The sequence below is a fragment of the Chiloscyllium punctatum genome, chromosome 24, assembly GCF_047496795.1.
Source record: "Chiloscyllium punctatum isolate Juve2018m chromosome 24, sChiPun1.3, whole genome shotgun sequence".
In the NCBI taxonomy this organism is placed as follows: Eukaryota; Metazoa; Chordata; class Chondrichthyes; order Orectolobiformes; family Hemiscylliidae; genus Chiloscyllium; species Chiloscyllium punctatum.
This window is the reverse complement of record NC_092762.1, coordinates 77,887,972-77,911,056: the sequence shown is the minus strand read 5'-3', so window position 1 is coordinate 77,911,056 and position 23,085 is coordinate 77,887,972. Positions and strand designations below refer to the sequence as shown.

Genomic DNA, 23,085 nt, shown 5'->3' with positions numbered 1-23,085 from the left:
CAATATCATGCTGCTGGCACTGTTTAAAAGCAGGCTGTAATATTTAAAGAGAATGGGCACATGTAGTGCTGATAATTGTAACGAGCTGAAAACTGCTGATCATAATGGGCAAAGGAAAAACTACAGCCTACACCCAGCTAAAGAAGTGTTTTAAGACTGCAATGGTTTGCTATTGAATGTGATTGTTACATTGGTTCTCCATACCTGATCCGAGATTGGTGAGGGCATATCCATTATCCCCACTTGATAGTCTGAGTGAGAGCGTTGAGGACTGACATTTTGAAAGCATCATGACAACTACCAGGAAATGTGCACCACTGTGGTTACGTGTTTGTATTGCTTTTATTCAAGAAAAACAGCTTCCAGTTGCTCATATATTACTGTTTCCTAATGGGAAGCACTACAACTGAGTATTTGATGGAATCCTGAAATATGGCAAATCATGGATGGTTACAGCACACAAGGAGGCCATCTAGCCCATCATGTTGGTGCCAGTCAACAAAGTTCTGACACACTATTCTCATTTTCTAGCTCTGGAAGCTGAGGCAACACAGGTAAATGCAGCTCAAAGGTTACAAGAGTTTCTGATTTAACCACTCTTAAAGGCAGCGAGTCCAGTCTCCCATTTTAAATCCCAGTGGGGTTTTTTCCTGCTTGTCAGCCTGTAGGGGAAAGCTAGTGAACAGTGCAGGAAGAACATTCTGAAATGCCATTTTCACAGTAATTGATAGGTAATACTGACTTTACAAAAAGCAGCTTGCAAATGTTGGAGGTATAAAGGCTTACAGCCACAGTCAATTCCACTGCCACTGGCAGTGCAATGCTTACCTAGCATTGGGCTCAACTCCTTGCTCTAACAGGTGGCATTGGGAAGTAATTTGTCCAAGTTGAATATAGTTGCCTTACACACACTTCCTCAATGAAATTCCAATTCACATTCAATTTCTGAAGACCCTCTGCCTTATAATCCCTTTGAAACCTTCCCTCCATCAACTTCTGCAGATTAATGTTCACCTTGGCTGGTGCTTTTTCTCCTCATTTGGGTGCCTCAAAGGTAAACCAGTATCATTCCAATTTCAACAATTCAAAAAACAGGAAACTCCTGTAAACCAGTTCAGCATCTCCACAAACCTTTCTTCCTATCTCAGCCAAACTGTGGCCAAAGCAACCAAGAGCATTGCCTCAAACACCATAGCAATCAAAAATAACCAGAATCTACATTGATAGAATTGAAGATCTTTTAACTAGCATGATTTTTCTTGCCATGATTTACAAGGCAGCTTTAGTAACATTTCAGGCATATACAGCCATCAATTTATCAAAGGAGTACTCTTCGGGCATTTTAATATTTTAACAATGGCTACACTTGTTTAAGACAATCACAATAGTCACTTAGATTACTGCCAGTGCCACATGCCAGTGAGGCGAGGAACAGAGAGTGAGTGCAGCTAAACACATGACTACAGGGCTGGTGCAGGAGGGAAGGTTTCAGATATGTAGATCATTAGGGTACCATCTGGGAAAGGTGGGACCTGTTCATGAAGGACGTTGTACTTAAACTGGAGGGGCGCCAATATCCTGGGCGGGAGATTTGCTAGAGCATTTCGGGAGGTTTAAACTAGTTTGGCAGGGAGATGGGAATCAGAGCTACAGATCAAAGGAGAGGATAGCTGCTGAATGTGTAGAAATAGAATGCAAAGAGTCTGTCAGGAAGGATACACAGTTGTTAGGGCAAAGGTATGGATTAAAGTGTATCTGTTTCAATGTAAAGGGCATCAGGAATAAGAGTAATGACCTTAGAGTATGGATCAGTACTTGGAACTACAATGTTCTGGCCATAACGGAGACATGGAGGTTACGGGGGCAGGAATGGTTGCTGGATGTTCCAGGGTTTAGATCTTTTAAAAAGAACAGGGAGGGGGGTAAAAGAGGAGGGGAGTAGCATTGTTAATTAGAGAGTGCATCCCAGCTGCAGAGAACAAGGTAGTTGAGGACGGTTTGTCTATTGAGTCAGTATGGATGGAAGTCAGTTACAGGAAAGGAGCAGTCACTTTATTGGGTATCATCTATAGATTCCCCCAATAGCAGCAGAGAGATGGAAGAACAGATTGGACAGCATATCTTGGAAAGAGACAGATGCAACAGAGTTGTTGCTATGGGTGACTTCAACTTCCCCAATATAGATTGGAACCCCTTTAGTGCAGATGGTCTGGATGGAGCCGATTTTTGTCAGGTGTGTCAGGAAGGATTCCTGACTCAATATGTAGATAGACCACCGGGAGGAGGCCATATTGGATTTGGCACTAGGCAACGGGCCAGGCCAGGTGTCCGATCTTTCGGTGGGAGAGCATTTCGGTGGCAGTGACCATAACTGTCTCACCGAGAGGGATAGGAACAGACAGTATGGGAAGGGATTTAATTGGGGGGGGTGGGGGGTGGATTATACTGCTATTAGACAGGAGCTGTGGACTATAAATGTAGAACAATTGTTCTATGGAAAATGCACAACAGAAATGTAGAGGCTGTTTAAGGAGCACTTGTTGCGAGTATTGGATAACTTTGTCCCACTGAGACAGGCAAGGAATGGTAAGGTGAAGGAGTCTTTAGGTAAGATGACAAGAGCAGAGGAGCTTTACCAGGATGCTGCCTGGATTGGAGGTCTTGTCTTATGAAGAGAGGTTGAGTGAGCTCGAGCTTTTCACACTGGAGAGAAGAAGGAAGAGAAGTGACTTGATAGAGGTGTACACGGTAATGAGTGGCATAGATAGAGTAGGTAGCCAGAGACCTTTCCCCAGGTCAGAAATGGCTGTCATGAGAGGTCATAATTTTAAGGTGAGTGGAGATGTCAGAGGTAGATTCTTTTCGCAGAGAGTGATGGGTGCATGGAATGCACTGCCAACGGTGGTAGTAGAGGCAGAGACATTAGGGACATTTAGGCGACTGCTGGACAAGCACATGGACAGTAATAAATTGAGGGGTGCGTAGACTAGGTTGACCTTAGATTAAGATAAGGGTTTGGCGCAACATCATGGGCTGAAGGGTCTGTATTGTGCTGTACTGTTCTAAGTTCTATGTTCTAAATTGCTGGAAGTGCTCTACAGGTCTGGCAGCATCTGTGAAGAGAAATCAGAGTTAATTTCATATCTGGTGACCCTTCCTCAGAACTGGTGGCAGCTAGGAAAATGTTGGTGTTTATGCAGAAAATAGGGTGGGGAGAGGGGGTAAGAAGTAAATAATAGATGGGAATAGTACCCAAAGAGAGAGAAGAACAGTTGGACAGACAAAGGACTGGATAATAATGTGGTTAGGAGGATAAATAGCTATTAATTGAGACTGTTATTGGCTAACAATGGGTTGTGTGTATTGGCAGCTATATGATAATTGCCTGTTTTGTATGATTGGGAGCTAGGACATAGGGGAGTTCAAGTCCTAAAGTTATTGAACTCAATATTGAGACCAGAAGGCTACAGGGTATTGTTCTTCCAACTTACACTGTGTTTTACTGGAGCATTGCAGCAAGCTTGAGACAGAGATGTTGGCCATGGAACAGGGCGATGTGTTGAAGTGGCAGATAACTGGAACCTCAGGATCATTTTTGTCGGCAGAATGTGGATTTTCAGTCTACACTTTGTTTTCCCAATGTAGAGGAAACCACATTGTGAGCAGTGGACTCGATTGTGTGACACACTGCTTCACCTTGAAGGTATGTTTGGGCCCTTGGATACTGAGGAGGGCGATTGCAGGGAAAGATGCTGTGAAGCTGTGGGGTGGGAAGGGGGGAGTGGAGGGGGGGTGGAGGTGTATTGAGAATGAAGGAAGAATGGACCAGGGTGTCCTGGAGGGAATAGTCCCTGTGGAAGGCGGATAAGGGAGCAAATGTGTCTGGTGGTGGCATCTCGCTGGAAGTGGTGGCAATGACAGCAAATGACTTTCTGGATGTGGATGCTGATGAGATGGTAGGTAAGGACAAAGGGAACCCTATCACTGTTGCGGAAAATGAGTCGAACCCAGTTGAGAGCCCTGTTAACAATGGTGCTAGGGAATCCTCAGTTACCGAAGAAGCTGGACATTTCGGAGGCTCCCTTGTCGAAGTTGGCATCATGACAACAAATGCAACAGAGATGGAGGAGCTGGAAGAATGGAATAGAGTATTTACAGGAAGAAGGGTGCAAGGATGTATAGTCTAGGTAAGTGTGGGAGACAGTGTGTTTGTAGTGGATATTAATGGCCAGCCTATCCCCAGAAATGGAAACTGAGATGTCGAGGAAGGGAGGAGTCCGAGATAGATGAGGTGACAGTGAGGATGGGGTGGAAATTGGAAGTGAAATCGATAAAGCTTTTGAATTCTCGACAAGAGAGGGAAGCAGCACCGATTATGTTATCAATAAATTGGAGAAAGAGCTGTGGGTGGGGGCCGGAATAAGACTGGAACAAAGAATGTTCCATATACCCACAAAGAGACCGGCATAACTAGGGCCCATGTGAGTACCCATGGCCTTCCCTCTGACCTGAAGAAAATGAGAGGAGTTAAAAGACAAGTTATTTCGAGTCAGGACGAGCTCAAGCAGAACCTTCTTCTGAACTGCGGGTGGCAAGGAAAAGGTGATACGTATGCTGAAGACAAGCGGTGGGAAGGTAAAGGGGTAAGCAATAGGTAGACAGAAGCCCTGAGGGAGAGAAAAACAGTTTCAAAGACAAGAGGATGGATAATGGTAAGCCAGGGAGAAAGAAGAGCTGATAGTGGGGACCATAAGTAGGTGGAAGTGGGTTAGCTGTTCTGAAAGTAGCCCATGTGATGACAAGGCCTGCAGTGGGTAAAGGTCATGAGAGAAGGTGTTCAGGCCGTAAAATTATTAAACACTACTGAGTCCTGAAGGCTGCAGGGTCCCCAAGCAGAAAATGAATTGTTGTTCTTCCAGTTGGTGCTGTGCCTTGCTGGAACACTGCAGCAGGCCTGAGGCACAAATGTTGGCCAGAGAACACAACTGGAAGCTTGGGGTCATTCTCTGTAAACAGAAGAAATACATCCAGCCTTGTATCTTTTTTGAATTACTTAAAGTGTGGAGAATCAATGGCTCCCTATTGCTTTCTCCATGTCAATGCTTCAATCAGCTTAACTTGCAAATTAATCAGCATGATTTACTCTGACAGGATAAACGGTGATCATTTCACTTTTAACATGCTTCCATTTGTTCTGATGAGTGAGAGACAAAAAACTTCTCCAATCTGCCCCTCTTTTCAGCAGTATTCAAGTTCTGTACTACCAAACAATAGATTATAGTTTGACAGTAAAACAGAATTCAACCTGTTATAGTGAGGCAAGCACTTCAGGAACTGATTGAAAAACAAATTAAAATATTAGATCAAGTGAGCACATTCGGCACACTTCTCATGTTTAACCTTTTAATTTTAAGATGCTCATTTAAAGCTTCCAGCACTCTCCAAACCTCCTGATTCAGATGTTAAAATGTCTTTAAGTATATCAATTAATTATTTCAGGGAAAGAGGAGGATTCAGTCAACAAAGAAGAAGATGGTATTCAAGAAGCAAAAGTGGGACTCATTTATTATTTTGTGTTATAGATTAAACTAAAGGAAATCTTTGAGACGCCTGCAGAGATCATCCTGATTCTGGAATTGGTGACTGGTGGGGAACTTTTTGACAGGTAACGTTTTTACAGACATTATAAAGAAAATGATTGATTATGTAATGTGTGTTTGTGTCTGTATGTATGTGTCATTTCCTTGAAACTCTAGGGAAAATTGACTTTAGATATCAAAATAAATAAAAAGCAGTGGAAAATAAAATTCTTCTAAAAAGTTTTATCTTGAAAAGATAATAATGGCACAGAGCTTGTTAGTTCGCTGGCCTTGAAACATTGACTCCACTTTCTCTCTCTCTCCTGATGCAGCTTTTCCAGCAATTCTTTTTTGCGTCCTAAATATATAAAGTCAAGAGCTAGCAGTAATTATACTGCAGAAAGAGAGAACTCGATTCTTTTGTTACTTCAAGAAATGACAATGTCCAAAAGAAATTAAATTACCACAGGCAGATGACATTGTACGTTTAAAAAAAAAAGTAAAGTTGCCATAGTTCCACCAGACATAGGCTCACGTTTCAATAGAGAGAGAGCAGTGGTTTAACCCAACTGTCATCATGCCTCAGGTGAGGGGAGACATTGAGAAGGAGAGTCATTCATGGTTACCTCCGCTGGTACTGGAGTTGAACTCACAATGCTGGCATCACTCTGCCTTACAAACCAGCTGTCCAGCTAACTGGTCCCTTGATGTTATTATGTGGACATGATGTGCAATTGTTAAATTGATATGCCAAAGATGGTGTACACTGCTGGCAATATGGAGTATGTAGCATAAAAATAGCATAAAAATAGCAAAGACATAAAATTACCCTTCTACTGTCTTTCTGAGAAAAGTAAGATGCAACACAAAGACTAAATAATCCTTCTCAATACTTCTCAAAGTTGTTATTGTCTCATAGCAAGTTTGTCATCAAATGAGTGAATTGTATAACAGGAAACAACACATTTGAGCACCCATTATTTGATTAATTAAGGAGAATTTGCAAATCAGTTGGAGGGAACTATAGGACCAAAAGATCTGGTCAGATTTGGAGACCTAAAGCCTGCGTTTTCACAATGACAGAAAGGGCTTCCAACTTAATCAAAATAGCCCACAGCACTGACTCTGGAAGCCTCCATTGAGCTTTTTTCATTCGGGTTGAGGTGTAGAAAGGGGTGGATTGTGGAATGCACATCTGTGGATCACATAAGCAACTGCACATGTAAAAGTGCAGCTTCCTTCAGTCAAATCCAATTTCAATTAATGGAGTATCCAAAACCCAATTGTAGGCTTTATACTTTTCAAGAGAACAGTACCCTTTTCTGGAGAGGTAAGATACCTTTTCTGGATAGATCCAGTGACCTATTTGGGAAAGGTTGTGCCATTTTGGGTTGTTAGAATTAGACATGAATATGTATAAAAAGTGGGTAAATCTATTGGAACGCTCAGGCTATTGAGGCATTTAAATTTCATGCCCTTTGAATGATGTCTTTTTTAAATAGGTTGTGACATGGATGCAGCATGAAGAGTGTGTTGAGATTCTGGAGAGCCTTTTACTTTTGTTTATTGTTTGTTTTTTCCCCTACTGCTACGACAAAGCCCCAGATCATCAAGGTGGCCATTTCAGAGATACCACCTCTTTGTAACACTCTTGAAACTCTTTCCAAGGGCAGTGAACTGGACTGCTCCTGCCCCGCTCCCCCACCCCAGAATCCAGGGCATTCTCTTCCCCCAGTTGGGTTTGCAGAGTTAAGAATTTTCCAAGATTTCAAGCCAAAGTAACCAATTTGTATGCTGTCAGCATGGTGGCACAGTGGTTAGCACTGCTGCCTCACAGCGCCGGAGACCCGCGTTCAATTCCCGCCTCAGGTGACTGATTGTATGGAGTTTGCACGTTCTCCCCGTGTCTGCGTGGGTTTCCTCTGGGTGCCCTGGTTTTCCCCCCCACAGTCGCAAAGATGTGCAGGTCAGGTGAATTGGCCATGCTAAATTGCCTGTAGTGTTAGGTGAGGGATAAGTGTCGGGGAATGGGTGGGTTGCGCTTCGGCGGGTCGGTGTGGACTTGTTGGGCCGAAGGGCCTGTTTCCACACTGTAATGTAATCTAATCAATCTCCCACCCAAAAGCAGTGAGCTGCTTTCCCCACCTTCCCCAGGATTGCCTAAAGCTGACAAGGTCCAAAGTGTCTCTGTAAATAGGAGGGTTAAGTGAGCTGATCCTTTTCCAAGTCACACTCATTTCAGGGGAAAAGGCAAATAAAACTGACTTCAGGAAGTTTGCTGGATTTTAGAACTTGAGATTACATTATATAAATATCTATGTGTGCAACATATTGAACAAAAAAGGCTGTTGGCTTTATTAAAATAACTTTATCATTCAAGTCTTTATCATAGTCCAATCTCAAGGTCTAAGTCTTTATAGTTAACTATATTCAGTGGTCTTCTTTAAATATCTGTACTGAAGCATGATATGCCATCATCATGGTTACTGTGCAATGCTCATAAAAATGTAAGGACTAAGCAAGGAAACTCAAAAATAAATTAAAACTTTACAAAAAAAAGCACAATTTTAGCTCTGTTTATTTGTATACAAAGTTGATGTTAGTACTGAAAAATGGATTTTTACTCATGTCAGCCACCCTTTTATATCAAGCTCTCCTAGTTCAATTATATAACTATGTTTGAATGATAAATCTTTTGACTTTACTACAATAACATGCCCCAGCCCCATCCTTGCCTTTTGAAGAACACTCTTCCCCACTACATTCTTGCCATCTTCTCACAGAAATCAATCTGTGATTGTTCTGATCTGAAATTGCCAAATTAATGATTGCTTTGTGCTGGACAATTGTGCAAACTCAGTTGGAAAGCTTACAGACGGGAAACCAAGAGGTTCAGTTCAACAATGAAGATCTGAACCTCAATTCCAGAAGTGGAAAGGTCTAAGCTTGTGCAACCTTTTTCAGAAAGAATATCTTCTTGGCTGAGTTGCTAAAACAAATCAAATACTTTGCTAAGTTGGTAATATTTTGTAACGTTACCTCTTCAATATACAGGATTGTAGAGAAAGGATATTACAGTGAGAGGGATGCAGCTCATGCTGTTAAACAGATTCTGGAAGCTGTTGCGGTGAGTCATGTTGATCATCTTTCACTCCCATTTAAGTTCTTCCTCCTACTTCTTCCCCCTCCCACTTATTAACTTTTCTGTGCATGAAATAATTTGATAAATAACATTTTGACCTGGAAAGTGAAAATTAACCACTTTGTTCTGAATCAGCATTCCACTCTGGTCGTTAGATTCGCATTTTCTCTGATTTTTGTTGGACTTCAGTTTATTTTAGCACTTCAAATGACACACACATAAGCTGCTGAGAATGCACTCAGGATTAAATTTTACTTTTATGTATCTGAATTAGCTTCTATTTACTCTTAAATAAATAAGGCTAAAAAGAGGAAAGCAATCCCAAAACTGAATTAAATCACGATGATTCCTGAAGAAGGGCTTATGCCCGAAACGTCGATTCTCCTGTTCCTTTGATGCTGCCTGACCTGCTGCGCTTTTCCAGCAACACATTTTTAAGCTCTGATCTCCAGCATCTGCAGTCCTCACTTTCTCCTAAATCACAATGAAGCCTTATGAAATGCTCAGCAGTAATGTAATGCAAAAGCATAAAGGACCAAGAAACCTCCTCCTATGCAGTACAATTCAGTTATTCCATGAAAGCAATCAGAAATGTTATAGAGTCATAGAAATTTCCAGCATGGAAACAGACCCTTCAGTCCAACTCGCCCATGTCGATATTCCAACCCAATCTAGTCCCACCTGCCAGCACCCGGCCCATATCCCTCCAAATCCTTCCTATTCATATGCCCATCCAGATGCCTTTTAAATGTTGCAATTGTACCAGCCTCCACCACTTCCTCTGGCAGCTCATTCCATACATGTACTACCCTCTGCATGAAAATGGGTTGCCCCTTAGATCTCTTATATCTTTTCCCTCTCAACCTAAAGTGCCCTTTAATCCCGGACTCGCCCACCTCAGGGAAAAGACTTTGTCAATTTGTCCTATCCATGTCCCTCATGATTTTATAAACTTCTATAAGGTCACCCCTCAACCTCTGACACACCAGGGAAAACAGCCCCAGCAAATTCAACCTCCCCCTGTAGCTCAAATCCTCCAACCCTGGCAACATCCTTGTAAATCTTTTCTGAATCCTTTCAAGCTTCACAACATCCTTCCAATAGGAAGGAGACCAGAATTGCTCACAATATTCCAACAGTGGCCTAACCGATGTCCTATACAGCCACAACATGACCTCCCAACTCCTGTACTCAACACTCTGACCAATAAAAGAAAGCATACCAAACGCTTTCTTCACTATCCTATCTACCTGTGACTCTACTTTCAAGAGCTATGAACCTGCATTCCAAGGTCTCTTTGTTCAGCAACACTCCCTAGGACCTTACCATTAAGTATATAAGTCCTGCTAAGATTTGCTTTCCTAAAATGCAACACCTCACATTTATTTAAATTAAATTCACTGCCCATTGGCCCATCTGATCAAGATCCTGTTGTTATCTGAGGTAACCCTCTTCGCTGTCCACTAATTTTGGTGTTATCTGCAAACTTACTAACTATACCTCTTAAACTCACATTCAGATCATTTATATAACTGACAAAAAGTAGTGGACACAGCACCGAACCTTGTGGCACTCCACTGGTCACAGGCCTCCAATCTGAAAAACAACCCTCCACCACCACCCTCTGTCTTCTACCTTTGAGCCAGTTTGAGCCAAATGGCAAATTCTCCCAGTATTCCATGAGATCTAACCTTGCTAACCAGTCTCCCATTGGGAACCTTGTCGAACACCTTATTGAAGTCCATATAGATCACATCCACCACTCTGCCCTCTTTGTCACTACTTCAAAAAACTTAATCAAGTTTGTGAGACATGATTTCCCATGCACAAAGCCATGTTGACTATCCCGAATCAGTCTTTGCATTTCCAAATACATGTACATCCTGTCCCTCAGGATTCCCTCCAACAACTTGCCCACCACCAACGTCAGGCTCATCAGTCTAATGTTCCCTGGCTTGTCCTTACCACCTTTCTTAAATAGTGGCACCACCTTAGCTAACCTCCAGTCTTCCAGCATCTCATCTGTGACTATCGATGATACAAATATTTCAGCAAGGGCCCAGCAATTACTTCCCCAGCTTCCCATAGAGTCCTCAGGTACACCTGATCACTTCCTAGGGATTTATCCACTTTTATGTTTCAAGAATCCAGCACTTTCTTCTCTGCAATATGGACATTTTGCAAAATGTCACCATCTATTTCCCTACATTCTATATCTTCCATGTCCTTTTCCACAGTAAACACTGATGCAAAATACACCTTTAGTATCTCCCCCATCTCTTGCGGCTCCACGCAAAGGCTGCTTTGCTGGTCTTTGAGGGGCCATATTTTCTCCCTAGTTACCCTTTTGTCCTTAATGTATATGTAAAAACCCTTTGGATTCTCCTTAACTGTATTTGCCAAAGCTATCTCATGTCCTCTTTTTTTTCCGTTCTGATTTCCTTCTTAAGTATACTCCTATTGCCTTATACGCTTCGAAGGATTAATTCGATCTATCCTGTCTATACCTTACATATGCTTCCTTCGTTTTCTTAACCAAACCCTCAATTTCTTTAGTCATCCAGCATTCCCTACACCTACCAGCCTTTCCTGTCACCCTAACAGAACATACTCTGGACTCTCGTTATCTCATTTCTGAAGGCTTCCCATTTTCCAGCCGAACCTTTACCTGCGAATATCTGCTCCCAATCAGCTTTTGAAAGTTCTTGCCTGACAGTTCTTGCCTAATTAAAGCCTTCCGCCAATTTAGAACTTCAACTTTTAGATCTGGTCTATGTTGTTACATCACAACATATAATCCCAATTTCCAACAGTCAAAATGTGAAAACACCATTCAGAATTATGTTTCTAGGGTTTAGAATTGTCCTAACACCTTAATTTCTTGTCAGTAAAAATAAAACTCTTACCTGGTCAAAATAGTTTGAGGGATGCAATGCAACTTAATTAGCTGCTCCCTTTTCTTTTAGACACTGATTGAATGTAACAGGTGTAAGGATTGTTGAATCCTCTCAAGAATCAGGGCAATGGGAGAGAAGCCATTGAGTCCAACTTGTCAGAATCTATTAAAACACAGAAATACTTCCAATTTTAAAATACAATAGAGAAGTTATGAACTTTTCTTAACCGGAGTTTTATGGATTCTGAGTAATGCATCATCCATTCTGGAGGGACATTCTATTATAAGTCGGTTATTGAAGCTATACATGAACAAGTATGCGGTGTTTTCTATCAACAAGGTAAAAACAATGACTGCAGATGCTGAAAACCAAATACTGGATTAGTGGTGCTGGAAGAGCACAGCAGTTCAGGCAGCATCCAACGAGCAGCGCTGCTCGTTGGATGCTGCCTGAACTGCTGTGCTCTTCCAGCACCACTAATCCAGTATGCGGTGTTTTCTGTTGCAACCACAAGGCTCCTGAGATTTTTCTGATGACCTTGCTTTGGTAGTGGTGTTTACAAGTTGTATCTAATTATTCCTTTTTTTAATTTACTCGAACCAGATTAGATATTGCAATTGGCTGTGAGATATCTAAGAGAGAACTTGGGTGACAAGATCCAATCGTTCACTCTGTAGAGCTGGACAGAATTAGTATGAGGGCAGACTGTCATGGCTTTGCACCACACTTATTGCTTTAGCTGAACACAGCGAATACCAAAAAACGTTCAGCACACTGAGGTAGGGGTTGAACCCAATGGATCTTTCTTCCATTAAATTAAAGACTTCTTTTACATGTGTGTGCACTACCTACCCAACATTTCTATGTGCTGTACAATGCGTGGACAAGATGACTTAAAAAGGACAGTGTTTTAGGGTATGGGAGAACAGAAATAGTAAATATGGGAATTACAGAGGAGGAAGTGCTGGATGTCTTGAAATGCATAAAAGTGGATAAATCCCCAGGACCTGATCAGATGTACCCTCGAACTCTGTGGGAAGCTAGAGAGATGATTGCTGGGCCTCTTGCTGAGATATTTGTAGCATCGATAGTCACAGGTGAGATGCCGGAAGACTGGAGGTTGGCTAACGTGGTGCCACTGTTTAAGAAGGGTGATAAGGACAAGCAGGGAACTATAGACCAGTGAGCCTGACCTCAGTGGTGGGCAAGTTGTTGGAGGGAATCCTGAGGGACAGGGTGTACATGTATTAGGAAAGGCAAGGACTGATTAGGGGTACTCAGCATGGTTTTGTGCATGGGAAATCATGTCTCACAAACTTGATTGGGTTTTTTGAGGAAGTAACGAAGAGGATTGATGAGGGCAGAGCGGTAAATGTGATCTATATTGTCTTCAGTAAGGCATTCGACGAGGTTCCCCATGGAAGACTGATTAGCAAAGTTAGATCTCACTGAATACAGGGAGAACTAACCATTTGGATACAGAACTGGCTCAAAGGTAGAAGAGAGAGGGTGGTGGTGGAGGGTTGTTTTTCAGACTGGAGGTCTGTGACCAGTGGAGTGCCACAAGGATCGGTGCTGGGTCCACTACTTTTTGTCATTCACATAAATTATTTGGATGGGAGCATAAGAGGTACAGTTAGTAAGTTTGCAGATAACACCAAAATTGGAGGTGTAGTAGACAGCGAAGAGGGTTACTTCATATTACAACAGGATCTGGACCAGATGGACCAATGGGCTGAGAAGTGGCAGATGGAGTTTAATTCAGATGAATGCGAGGTGCTGCATTTTGGGAAAGCAAATCTTAGTAGGACTTATACACTTAATGGTAAGGTCCTAGGGAGTGTTGTTGAACAAAGAGACCTTGGAGTGCAGGTTCATAGCTCCTTGAAAGTGGAGTCGCAGGTAGATAGGATAGTGAAGAAGGCGTTTGGTTTGCCTTCCTTTATTGGTCAGAGTATTGAGTACAGGAGTTGGGAGGTCATGTTGCGGCTGTACAGGACATTGGTTAGGCCACTGTTGGAATATTGCCTGCAATTCTGGCCTCCTTCCTATCGGAACGATGTTGTGAAACTTGAAAGGATTCAGAAAAGATTTACAAGGATGTTGCCAGGGTTGGAGGATTTCAGCTATAGGGAGAGGCATAACAGGCTGGGCCTGTTTTCCCTAGAGCGTCAAAGGCCGAGGGGTGACCTTATAGAGGTTTACAAAATTATGAGGGGCATGGATAGGGTAAATAGGCAAAGTCTTTTTTGGGGAGTCCAGAACTAGAGGGCATAGGTTTAGGGTGAGAGGGGAAAGATATAAAAGTTATCTACGGAGCAACTTTTTCACACAGAGGGTGGTACATGTATGGAATGAGCTACTAGAGGAAGAGGTGGAGGCTGGTACAATTGCAACATTTAAGAAGCACTTGGATGGGTTTATGAATAGGAAGGGTTTGGAGGGATATGGGCTGGGTGCTGGCAGGTGGGACTAGATTGGGTTGGGATATCTGTTCAGCATGGACGGGTTGCCCCGAAGGGTCTGTTTCCGTGCTGTACATCTCTATGACTCTAAATTGTACACAATATTTCTTGGTTTGGTTATAGCTTATTCCCCCTAAAATAAACAGGACCCATCTGGCATTTGCTTCATTGGTTGTTTTATCATTTGTATGATTTTTAGCCTTGTGAATCTCTGCACAATACCAGATTATTTTTTAAATGTCACTACTTTTTAATCGAAAACAAAGTCCTAATGATTCTTTGAAAATGAATGCAGCATTATCAGAAAGACAACTTTAATATCTTATGTAACACACTACATATCCCTTATGTTGGATCCTGATTAGTTTGAAATTAAATAGAATTTGCCTAGATTAAGGCTCCATCCAGCCACCCACCCACTGTGTATCTTCTTTTCTGTAATTATGCAATGAACTTGCAGTGACATTGCACTGTTCTTCCAGATATCCTAGTCTCCCTGCTGAATTTTAATAGCCTATAATTTGAGGATGTCTGCTACTTACAAAATATAGCCTGCAATAAAGAGGCACAACAAAAGATCAACCTGTGTCTAACCTGTTTCTTTTTAGGCTCAACCACACAGAGAAAAAAAAACTAATTATCGTTAGAGAGCCATGGACCAACTCAGTGTGAATGTCAGAAACTAGTTGGTGAATACATTAGAACAGATTCTCCAGTAGTCACGAACAGGATCTGGCATCATGGAGTTACATCAAAATTATAGTGCAATACACAAAACCTTGACTACACATTGCTCTCTGGACTAACTAAATAAAATGATACACGTTGATTTTGCTTAAAATCCCGACCACTCACACCATTCCCTTTTCCAGTGGATGTCTATAGTATATTAAGAAGATGCACAGACCATGTGCCATTGTGATAGGCAACAGCTACAAAAGAAAGAAAAACAACAAATTGCTTATGCTAAAAATCTGAATCAAAAACAGGAATTGCTATAGAAACCCAGCAGGTCTGACAGCAACTGTGGAGAGAAAGCAGTTAATATTTTCAGGTCCAATGATCCTTCTTCAGCTACAAGAGCATTCCTTGAATTGTACTAACTATGCTGACTCTTTAAGGCCATTCAACCAGCTGTGTGTACCTTGTTAGAATGCAATGATCTGTTATTTATTTCCAAGTTCCACTCTCTCATAGCCTCCACAATTCTTGCTCCTTCTGTGAGCCATTCTGCTAACCTAGGTCAGCATGGATGGGTTGGACCGAAGGGTCTGTTTCCATGCTGTACATCTCTATGACTCTATTCAACAAGGCAACATGTTACTCTGTTATCAATTAACATGACAGTCTCACCACCTCTCAAATGTATCCAGATTTTTCATCTAAAACACAAGTTGATGACAAAGGGCTGATTGAGTTTCAAAGCCCTCAAATTGCTCAAAGCCTTTATTACTTTAAATACCCCCCATGATCCATTTTTCTAGATGATTTATATCATTTTTTTATCTGTTGTTATTTAAATATTAAGTATTGGAAGAGTAAACGAACATAATGTGGGGAGTGAAGGAACAGAGGAAGAAGATTTCCTCTGTACTATTAAAATTAACAACATTAATTTTAAAATTCTTAAATAAAACCTAATCTTGACACTCTTGTAACTCTATATCCTGCTGTATCATTTGATTTCCTCTTCACTATCTCCAACTCTGCCAATTTTGGTGTCATCCATAAACTTACGAATCAGACCACCTACATTTTCCTCCAGATCATATATATAACAAATAACAAAGGTTCCAGCACTGATCCCTGCAGAATACCACTAGATGCTGATTTCCATTCTGAAAAGCAACTTTTCACCACGACTGTCTGTCTTCTATGATAAAACCAGTATTGTGTTCATCTGGCCAGCTCACTTTGGATCCCATGAGACTCTGTAGCAGACTGCCAAAAGATACTTAAGTTTCTGTAGATAACATCCACTGCCTTTCCCTCATTAATCATCCTTGTCACCTCGTCATAAAACTCAACCAGTTTGGTCAGACATGACCTTCCCAATACAAAGCCATGCTGCCTACCACTAACAAGTCCATTTGCTTTCAAATATGAATAAATTTGTCTCTCAGTATCTTACCAACAGCTTTCCCAACGCTGAATCAGACTCGACAGTCTATAAAGTACTTGGATTATCTCTGTTTCCCTCCTTAAACAAAGAGACAACATTGGCCATTCTCCAGTCCTCTGGAACCTTGGCCTGAGGCTGAAGAGCATGCAAAGATATCTGTTAAGGCCCTAGCTATTTCCTCCCTTACCTCCCACATATCCTGGAATAGATCCCACCTGGCCCTGGGATACTTGTCTAGATTAAAGTATTTCAAGACTCCCAACATTTCCTTTCTCATTATGTTGACTTGCCCAAGAGTATACAGACACCTTTCCCTTACCTCAACCCCCCTTTCCCTTACCTCAATTCCCCCCACCGCCGCCCCCCCCCCCCCCCCCCCCCATCCTTCTCTTCAGAGAATACTGATGTAAAGTACTCATTAAGGATCTCATCCATTTCTTCTGGCTCCACATATAATCTGCCTCCTTTGTCCTTGAGAGGGCCTACTCTTTCCCTAGCTATCCTCTTGCTCCTAATATATGTATAAAATGCCTTGGGATTCTCCTTATCCCTGCTGACCAAGGACATTTCATAGCCTCTTTCAGCACTCTTAATTCCCTGTTTGAGCTCCTTCTTACTTCCTCCATTTTCTTAAAATAGAATAGAATCCCTACAGTATGGCAGCAGCCATTTGGCCCATCGAGTCCACACCAATCCTCCAAAGAGCATTTCACCCAGACCCATCCCCCTACCTATCCCCTGTAACCCTGCATTTCCCATGGCTAAACCACCTAGCCTTCACATCCCTATAAAATTCACACACCAGGTTGTAATCCAACAGGTTTATTTGGAAGTACCAGCTTTCAGAGCCAGTACTTCCAAATAAACCATCGGTCTGTAACCTGGTGTTGTGTGATTTTTAACTTGTCCACCCCAGTACAACACCTCTACATCATGACTTAGATCCTGGGCAAATTAGCATGACCTGCACTTAATCTGCACATCTTTGGACTGTGGGAGGAAACTGGAGAACCGGAGGAAACCCAAGCACACACATGGACAAAGTGCAAACTCCACATAGTCTCCCAAGGGTGCAATTGAACACAGGCCCCTAGTACTGTGAGACAACAGTGCTAACCACTGAGCCACTGTGCCACCTATAAATCTAATTCTCTGATCGGGAATCGAAGATGGGCCACGGCAGTGAAAACATCAAATCTCAACCACTAGACCTCCAGGGATTATTCTTCTTCAAGGTCTTTGTCTGGTTTTAGTTGGCAAGACATTAAGTATACTCCTTTTTTTTGACTAAGTTAATAATTTCCCCTGTCATCCGAGATTCCCAAGTCCTGCCATTCCTGCCTTCAGTTTCTCAGGAGCACTCTAATCAACTGGTCCTTAAAAGACTCCCACGTGTCAGATGCAGATTTACCCTCCAACCGTCGCTCCCAATCCACATCTCTAATTCTTGCCTAACTCAGTTATAGTTGGCCTTCACCCCAATTTAACAATTTCATCCAAGCTCCACTCTTGGCCTTATCCATAAGTATCCAAATCTGTACAGAATTATGGTCACTATTCTGAAAGTGCTCCCCCATTGAAACTTAGATTACCTAGCTAGGTTTATTTTCCAGTACCAGGTCCAGTATGGCTCCTACCCTTGTTGGACTATCCACATACTGTTTCAAAAACTTGTCTGGACCCACCTAACAAATTGGTCCTCATGCAAACCCCCAGCAGTCAGGCAGTCCCAGTCAATATGGGGCATGTTAAAATCAACTACCACAACCACAGTTATTTTCACATCTTTCCAGAATCTGATGACATGTCTCTTCCTCTATTTTCCACTGGCAGCTGTGAGGTCTGTAGTATAATCACAGCATTGTGATTGCACCCATCCCATTCCTGAGCTCTCTTCATAATGTCTTGCTGCAATATCTCTCTAGCACAGCTGTAATATGATCCCTAACCAGTAATGCAACTCCCCCACCTCTTTCACTTCCCTTAAGACATTGATATCCCAGAATGTTAAGCTGCTATTTCATACTTACAAAACAGCTTAACGCTTTTTGTACATCCATTGTCCTTAAAGTTGTTATCTGAAATACCTTTGAGAGCCCAGGAGGACAGTGGGTGATTGACTTGGTTTTCACTAAACGATTAAGATGTAATTAATTCTGCAGTTTGGGTTTTAAAGAGCTTGGTAGTTGTTATTTGGGTGTCTTGTACCTGGTTGGAATTTGTATCCAATCTTGGTTAAGAAAACAAACAGGAAGCAGAGTTTTGGGTCATTCTGGAAGGATCTAACAGGGTTAACCGTTAAATGAATGCAAAAACAATATCTGTTGTCATAACCACTTGATGGGAAAATACAATTAGGTTTTGTGGGAGAGAGATCTGAGGCCAGGTCCTCCCAATCGTCTTTGTAGTAATGTAGAGTATGTTCTTATAATCTGTAGCTAGTTGCAGAGGTAAACAAACTACATTTGTTTATTCAAACAAGACTCCTATTGTTCAACTAAAACATAGATATCCTCATCTGCACTAGACTATGCAGGCACTGGAGAAACATATACGTATAAGGTTATTAATGTAAGCATATAAAACTCAGTGAGCAGTGATGTTGTTCAGAAAACATAGTTTCATTTCACCATATAATGTGGTGATCTGACAACTGATCTGCCTGCTCATATAGACTGATGAAGATAATAGATTGAGATATGAAGACCTAATGAATCCTGGAGAAGAAAACCTCAGGGCAAGACCACTTCAAAGAAAGACATAAAGCATTATTGCTGTGGTAAGAACTGGAAAGGAAGAAATCAGCCTTAAAGCAGTGGTACAAGCTGCAGCTTGAGGCAATGATATGTGGTGGGGGCAGTCCCACACCCAAGTCCAACAACACTCAAGAAGCGTGACACCATTCAGGACAAAGTAGCCCATTTGATTGGCTCCACATCCTCCACTAACACTCAGTAACAGAAGTTTCTGTACCTTCTACAATATGCACTGCAGAACTTCACTAAGACTCTCACAGAGAGGAACAAGGGTAGTAGACACATTTGAACACAGCACCTGCAGTTTCCATTCAAGCCACTCACCACCTTGATTTGGAAATATTGCCATTCCTTCAGTCCCACTGGATCAAAAATCTGAAATTCCCTCCCTAACAGTATTGTAGGTCTACCTACAGCACATGAACTGCAGATAAATCTGTGTGATTAGCCAAGCCACTCCACCTCCTATTTTACCTCCCCTTCATTCCTCTTGAAACATCTCAATTTTTAAATTGTTTTATCTGCAATATTATTGAGGCATCATGTTTGATGCAGATGTCTGCATGCAAAATTTTACAATTGCCTTCAAAAGTTTCTTTCAGTCCATAATGTTACTAAGAGCACCAATGATGGTGAGATGGGAATATTTCTGGGAGTTCCAATTATGCTTCTAGATTTTTAGAGCAGGTCCTAAGGGCATAGAATAGCAGGTATAACTCATATGTTGTATGTATATCTGCCCTTATCCCAGGATTTACATTTACCTTCGGATTTACATCTGCTGGCCCTTCCATTATAACAGAAGATCTCTGTTTCTTTTTTAAGCTACACAAAGGAGGGCATTCATGGCTATGCCACCTCTTGGAAAGGCCAGCTCTTCCTTTTATCTCTGAAGGTCGCGACTGCATTACATTTTTTGCCAAGCTGAAATAATTGATCAAGTACAAAATGTAATAGCCATCACCACTTTCCCTCTAGAAAGGCAGCACAAACTTTCTTAGCTGACATTGCAGACGGCACCCGGGAATTGTAAAGATTGTTGAGCTTGGTTAATATCTTCTAGCAATCATGACCTTCTGTTTACACTGCAAAACTCTGTGTGAGGAAATTTGAGTATATTCACTCAGCAATTGTAATTCATGGGCAGCTTGTGTCCAAAGCACGTTGTTGTAGACTGAAATGTGAGGGTGTTCCTGTAACATTGGGACTCTAATCCCTTTGTGTACCTGAGACACTATTGAAGTAAAGTTGGTGAGATTTGCCGTGCATCTTGTGGATCACTTCATTTTTATCTGGCAATTCTTTTCCTGTCTATCATTCATCCCTAGATTCCTTTTATTTTAAGTTTAATAACTAAGACTTCAGAGACCCAGTCTTTAAAAATAATCTCTGAACTCAAATATATATGATACTATATAAGTATACCCTCCTGTGGTGCTAGTGGAAAACCTGAAGGAATCCACACCCATATCTGCAACACAGTATAGGGATGATATGGAATTATGTTAATAACACTCAAATCTATGCACCCTCAAGACAACAGTAAAGCAAGTTAAAAATCACACAACACCAAGCTATAGTCCAACAGGTTTGATTGGAAGCACTAGCTTTCGGAGTGCTGCTCCTTCATCAAGTGATTGTGGAGTTTAAGATTGTAAGACACAGAATTTATAGCAAATGTTTACAGTGTGATGTAACTGAAATTATACATTGAAAAATACCTTGATTGTTTGTTAAGTCTCTCATCTGTTAGAATGACCATGTTAGTTTCGCTTCTTTCATATGTAAATCGCAGAACTTTTTTTTAAAAGTTACATTCCCAAGTGAACTTTAACAATTGGTGTATGTCCAGACAATGTATTGGGTATTAGCACCCCTCTGTGCTGCTATCTGTGCCATAATGTTTAGACTGATTCTAATCTAAAAAATGAATTAATGGAATCTTACATGGATTCGTGCAGTTTTTGAGCAAAGTACAATGTAATTGTGCAAGTACAAGTTCAATCTTATACTCCACAATCACCTGATGAAGGAGCAGTGCTCCGAAAGTTAGTGCTTCCAATTAAACCTGTTGGACTATAACCTGATGTTGTGTGATTTTTAACTTTGTACACCCCAGTCCAACACCAGCATCTCCATGTCATCAATAAAGGAACTAAGGGAATTTATTGCTATTGGTGCATCAGTAACTGCAGTTCCTATTAATGGGCTGAAAAATATCAGGGCTTACCTTGAACTGATGAATGGGCTCTCAACCCAGTCACTAGCCAAATTCCGTCATCAGCCTTAGTCAGCTGCAACATCCCAATCATAGTAAACTAACATCACTTCAACCCCTCAATTTTCAGCACAGGTTGGAGCTTCTGGTCTGGGCCTGGATTAGGTTGAGTATCTAAGTAAAATGACACTAGACTGAGGTCCTTTAAGGACATTAGCTTAACTGAGAAGAGGACAGTGTTTCTCTTTTGAGATCTCTGTCGATGTAATCTTGATTAAAAACCTCTCCACCTCCTGACAACATTTTCGCATCGTGTCGGACTAATAAATGAGGTCAAGAGTTTTAGTCTCAAAGGGATAAGAGGCAACAGAGCAAAACGAATGGATAACATGGTCGCAAATTGGTAATTTTCAAGAGAGGCCTCTCTTTTTAAAAAAAAATTGCAATTAATGTTTGTAACTGTTCAGTCACAAATTAGTTGAATAGTTGATTGCAAGCAAGACAAAGGATTGACTTCAAAGGAAATAAAACTTGCTAGCATCATTTTACACCATTGTACAGTGTCAATATCTGCGTCAATGAGTGAAGTGGAGGATGCAAACGAATGTGGCATAAACAAGACAACTTTTCCTGCAACATTCCAAACAGGGACAAGTAAAGGTTTGCAACAGAATACAGCAAAGTGTTGAAATGGTATTCTGATTAAAGATGGAAAATTCATAACCAGAAATCCGTTGTTTGGTAACAGGGCAATGTAAACTTGCATTTATTTTCAATTTATTAAATATCAGTAACTTCAAAGCTGTTTAGAACTCCACAACTAAGAGTCTAATGCTGACCATGAATCCATTGCTGATTGTTCGAAAAACCCATCTGGGTCACTAATGTCCTATAATGAAGGAAACTCCAATCCTTACTTGATCTGGCCTATATGTGACTCCAGACCCACATCAATGTGGTTGATTCTTAAAAAACTGTCCCCCGTGGAGATGCAATAAATGACAGCCTAGCCAGCGACACCCTCATTCCATTAATGAATTTTAAAATGATTATGTAAAAAATTACATATCCCAGCATTGGTATCTGCCGGACAATACAGGACGTTGCTAAGCAACTATTAGTTGCAGAGGTGAAGGAGACTCAAGGAGGATATGCAAGTACAGAATTGAGCATATAAAGACATTTTAAATGTTATTTCAATAAAGGTTTTGCTTTTATTTTGAACAATTAAATGATTTTACTATTTCTGACAAAACTCTTACAAATATCTGGACATGGACAACTTGAAAGAAACCACCCATTACAAAGAAATGGGCTCAAACTCAAGTCTTAAATATAAACCTGTAACTTGACAGATGCTGCTGTGATTAAGTGTCATATTGACAAATACTCAGTGTCCCTGGCATGCTTGAAAGCATGATTTTCACAGCTAAACAATAAGATTTCTGTGGGTTCCTCGGCACAATAAAAATTGAGGCAATTATTGAGGTTTTAGAGTTCTTAGAAATTTTTCAGATAGACTCTTGTGGTATTCACATCGGCAGATTAAATCCATTCCAAGTAGATTTAGAAGATGGGAAGATAATAAGATTTTACAAAAGGGAATCAATTGGAAATGGAGAAGAAAAAATAAGAAAAAAGGATAGGGAAAGGAGGAAGCAAGAAAATGAGGACACTAATGGAAGGCAAGAGAGATAAATTTAGGAAGTGAGTTATATTGCTTTTTTTGTTGTGTGAAGGCAGGGTACAATGAATTAAGGTTGATTTTCTTCATAATAAATAAGTTAATAGAGGGGATAAGTGGATGGTTTAGTGGTCAAATTAACTATATCAGATAATTTAACTATCAGATCATTTAACTGTGCCTTCTTTATGAACGTAACTTGCTTGTTCAGTCAAAAAAATG

General features: G+C 41.1%; 1 protein-coding gene across 1 annotated transcript in view; it reads left to right on the top strand.

Moving 5' to 3' along the window:
- Positions 1-23,085, top strand: part of LOC140494725 (calcium/calmodulin-dependent protein kinase type IV-like) — a 145,496-nt gene that overhangs the window by 87,382 nt on the left and 35,029 nt on the right. The window contains exons 4-5 of the mRNA XM_072594263.1: positions 5,583-5,665; positions 8,634-8,706. Of these exons, the coding sequence (XP_072450364.1) occupies positions 5,583-5,665; positions 8,634-8,706 (156 nt within the window). The remainder of the gene's footprint in view (positions 1-5,582; positions 5,666-8,633; positions 8,707-23,085) is intronic.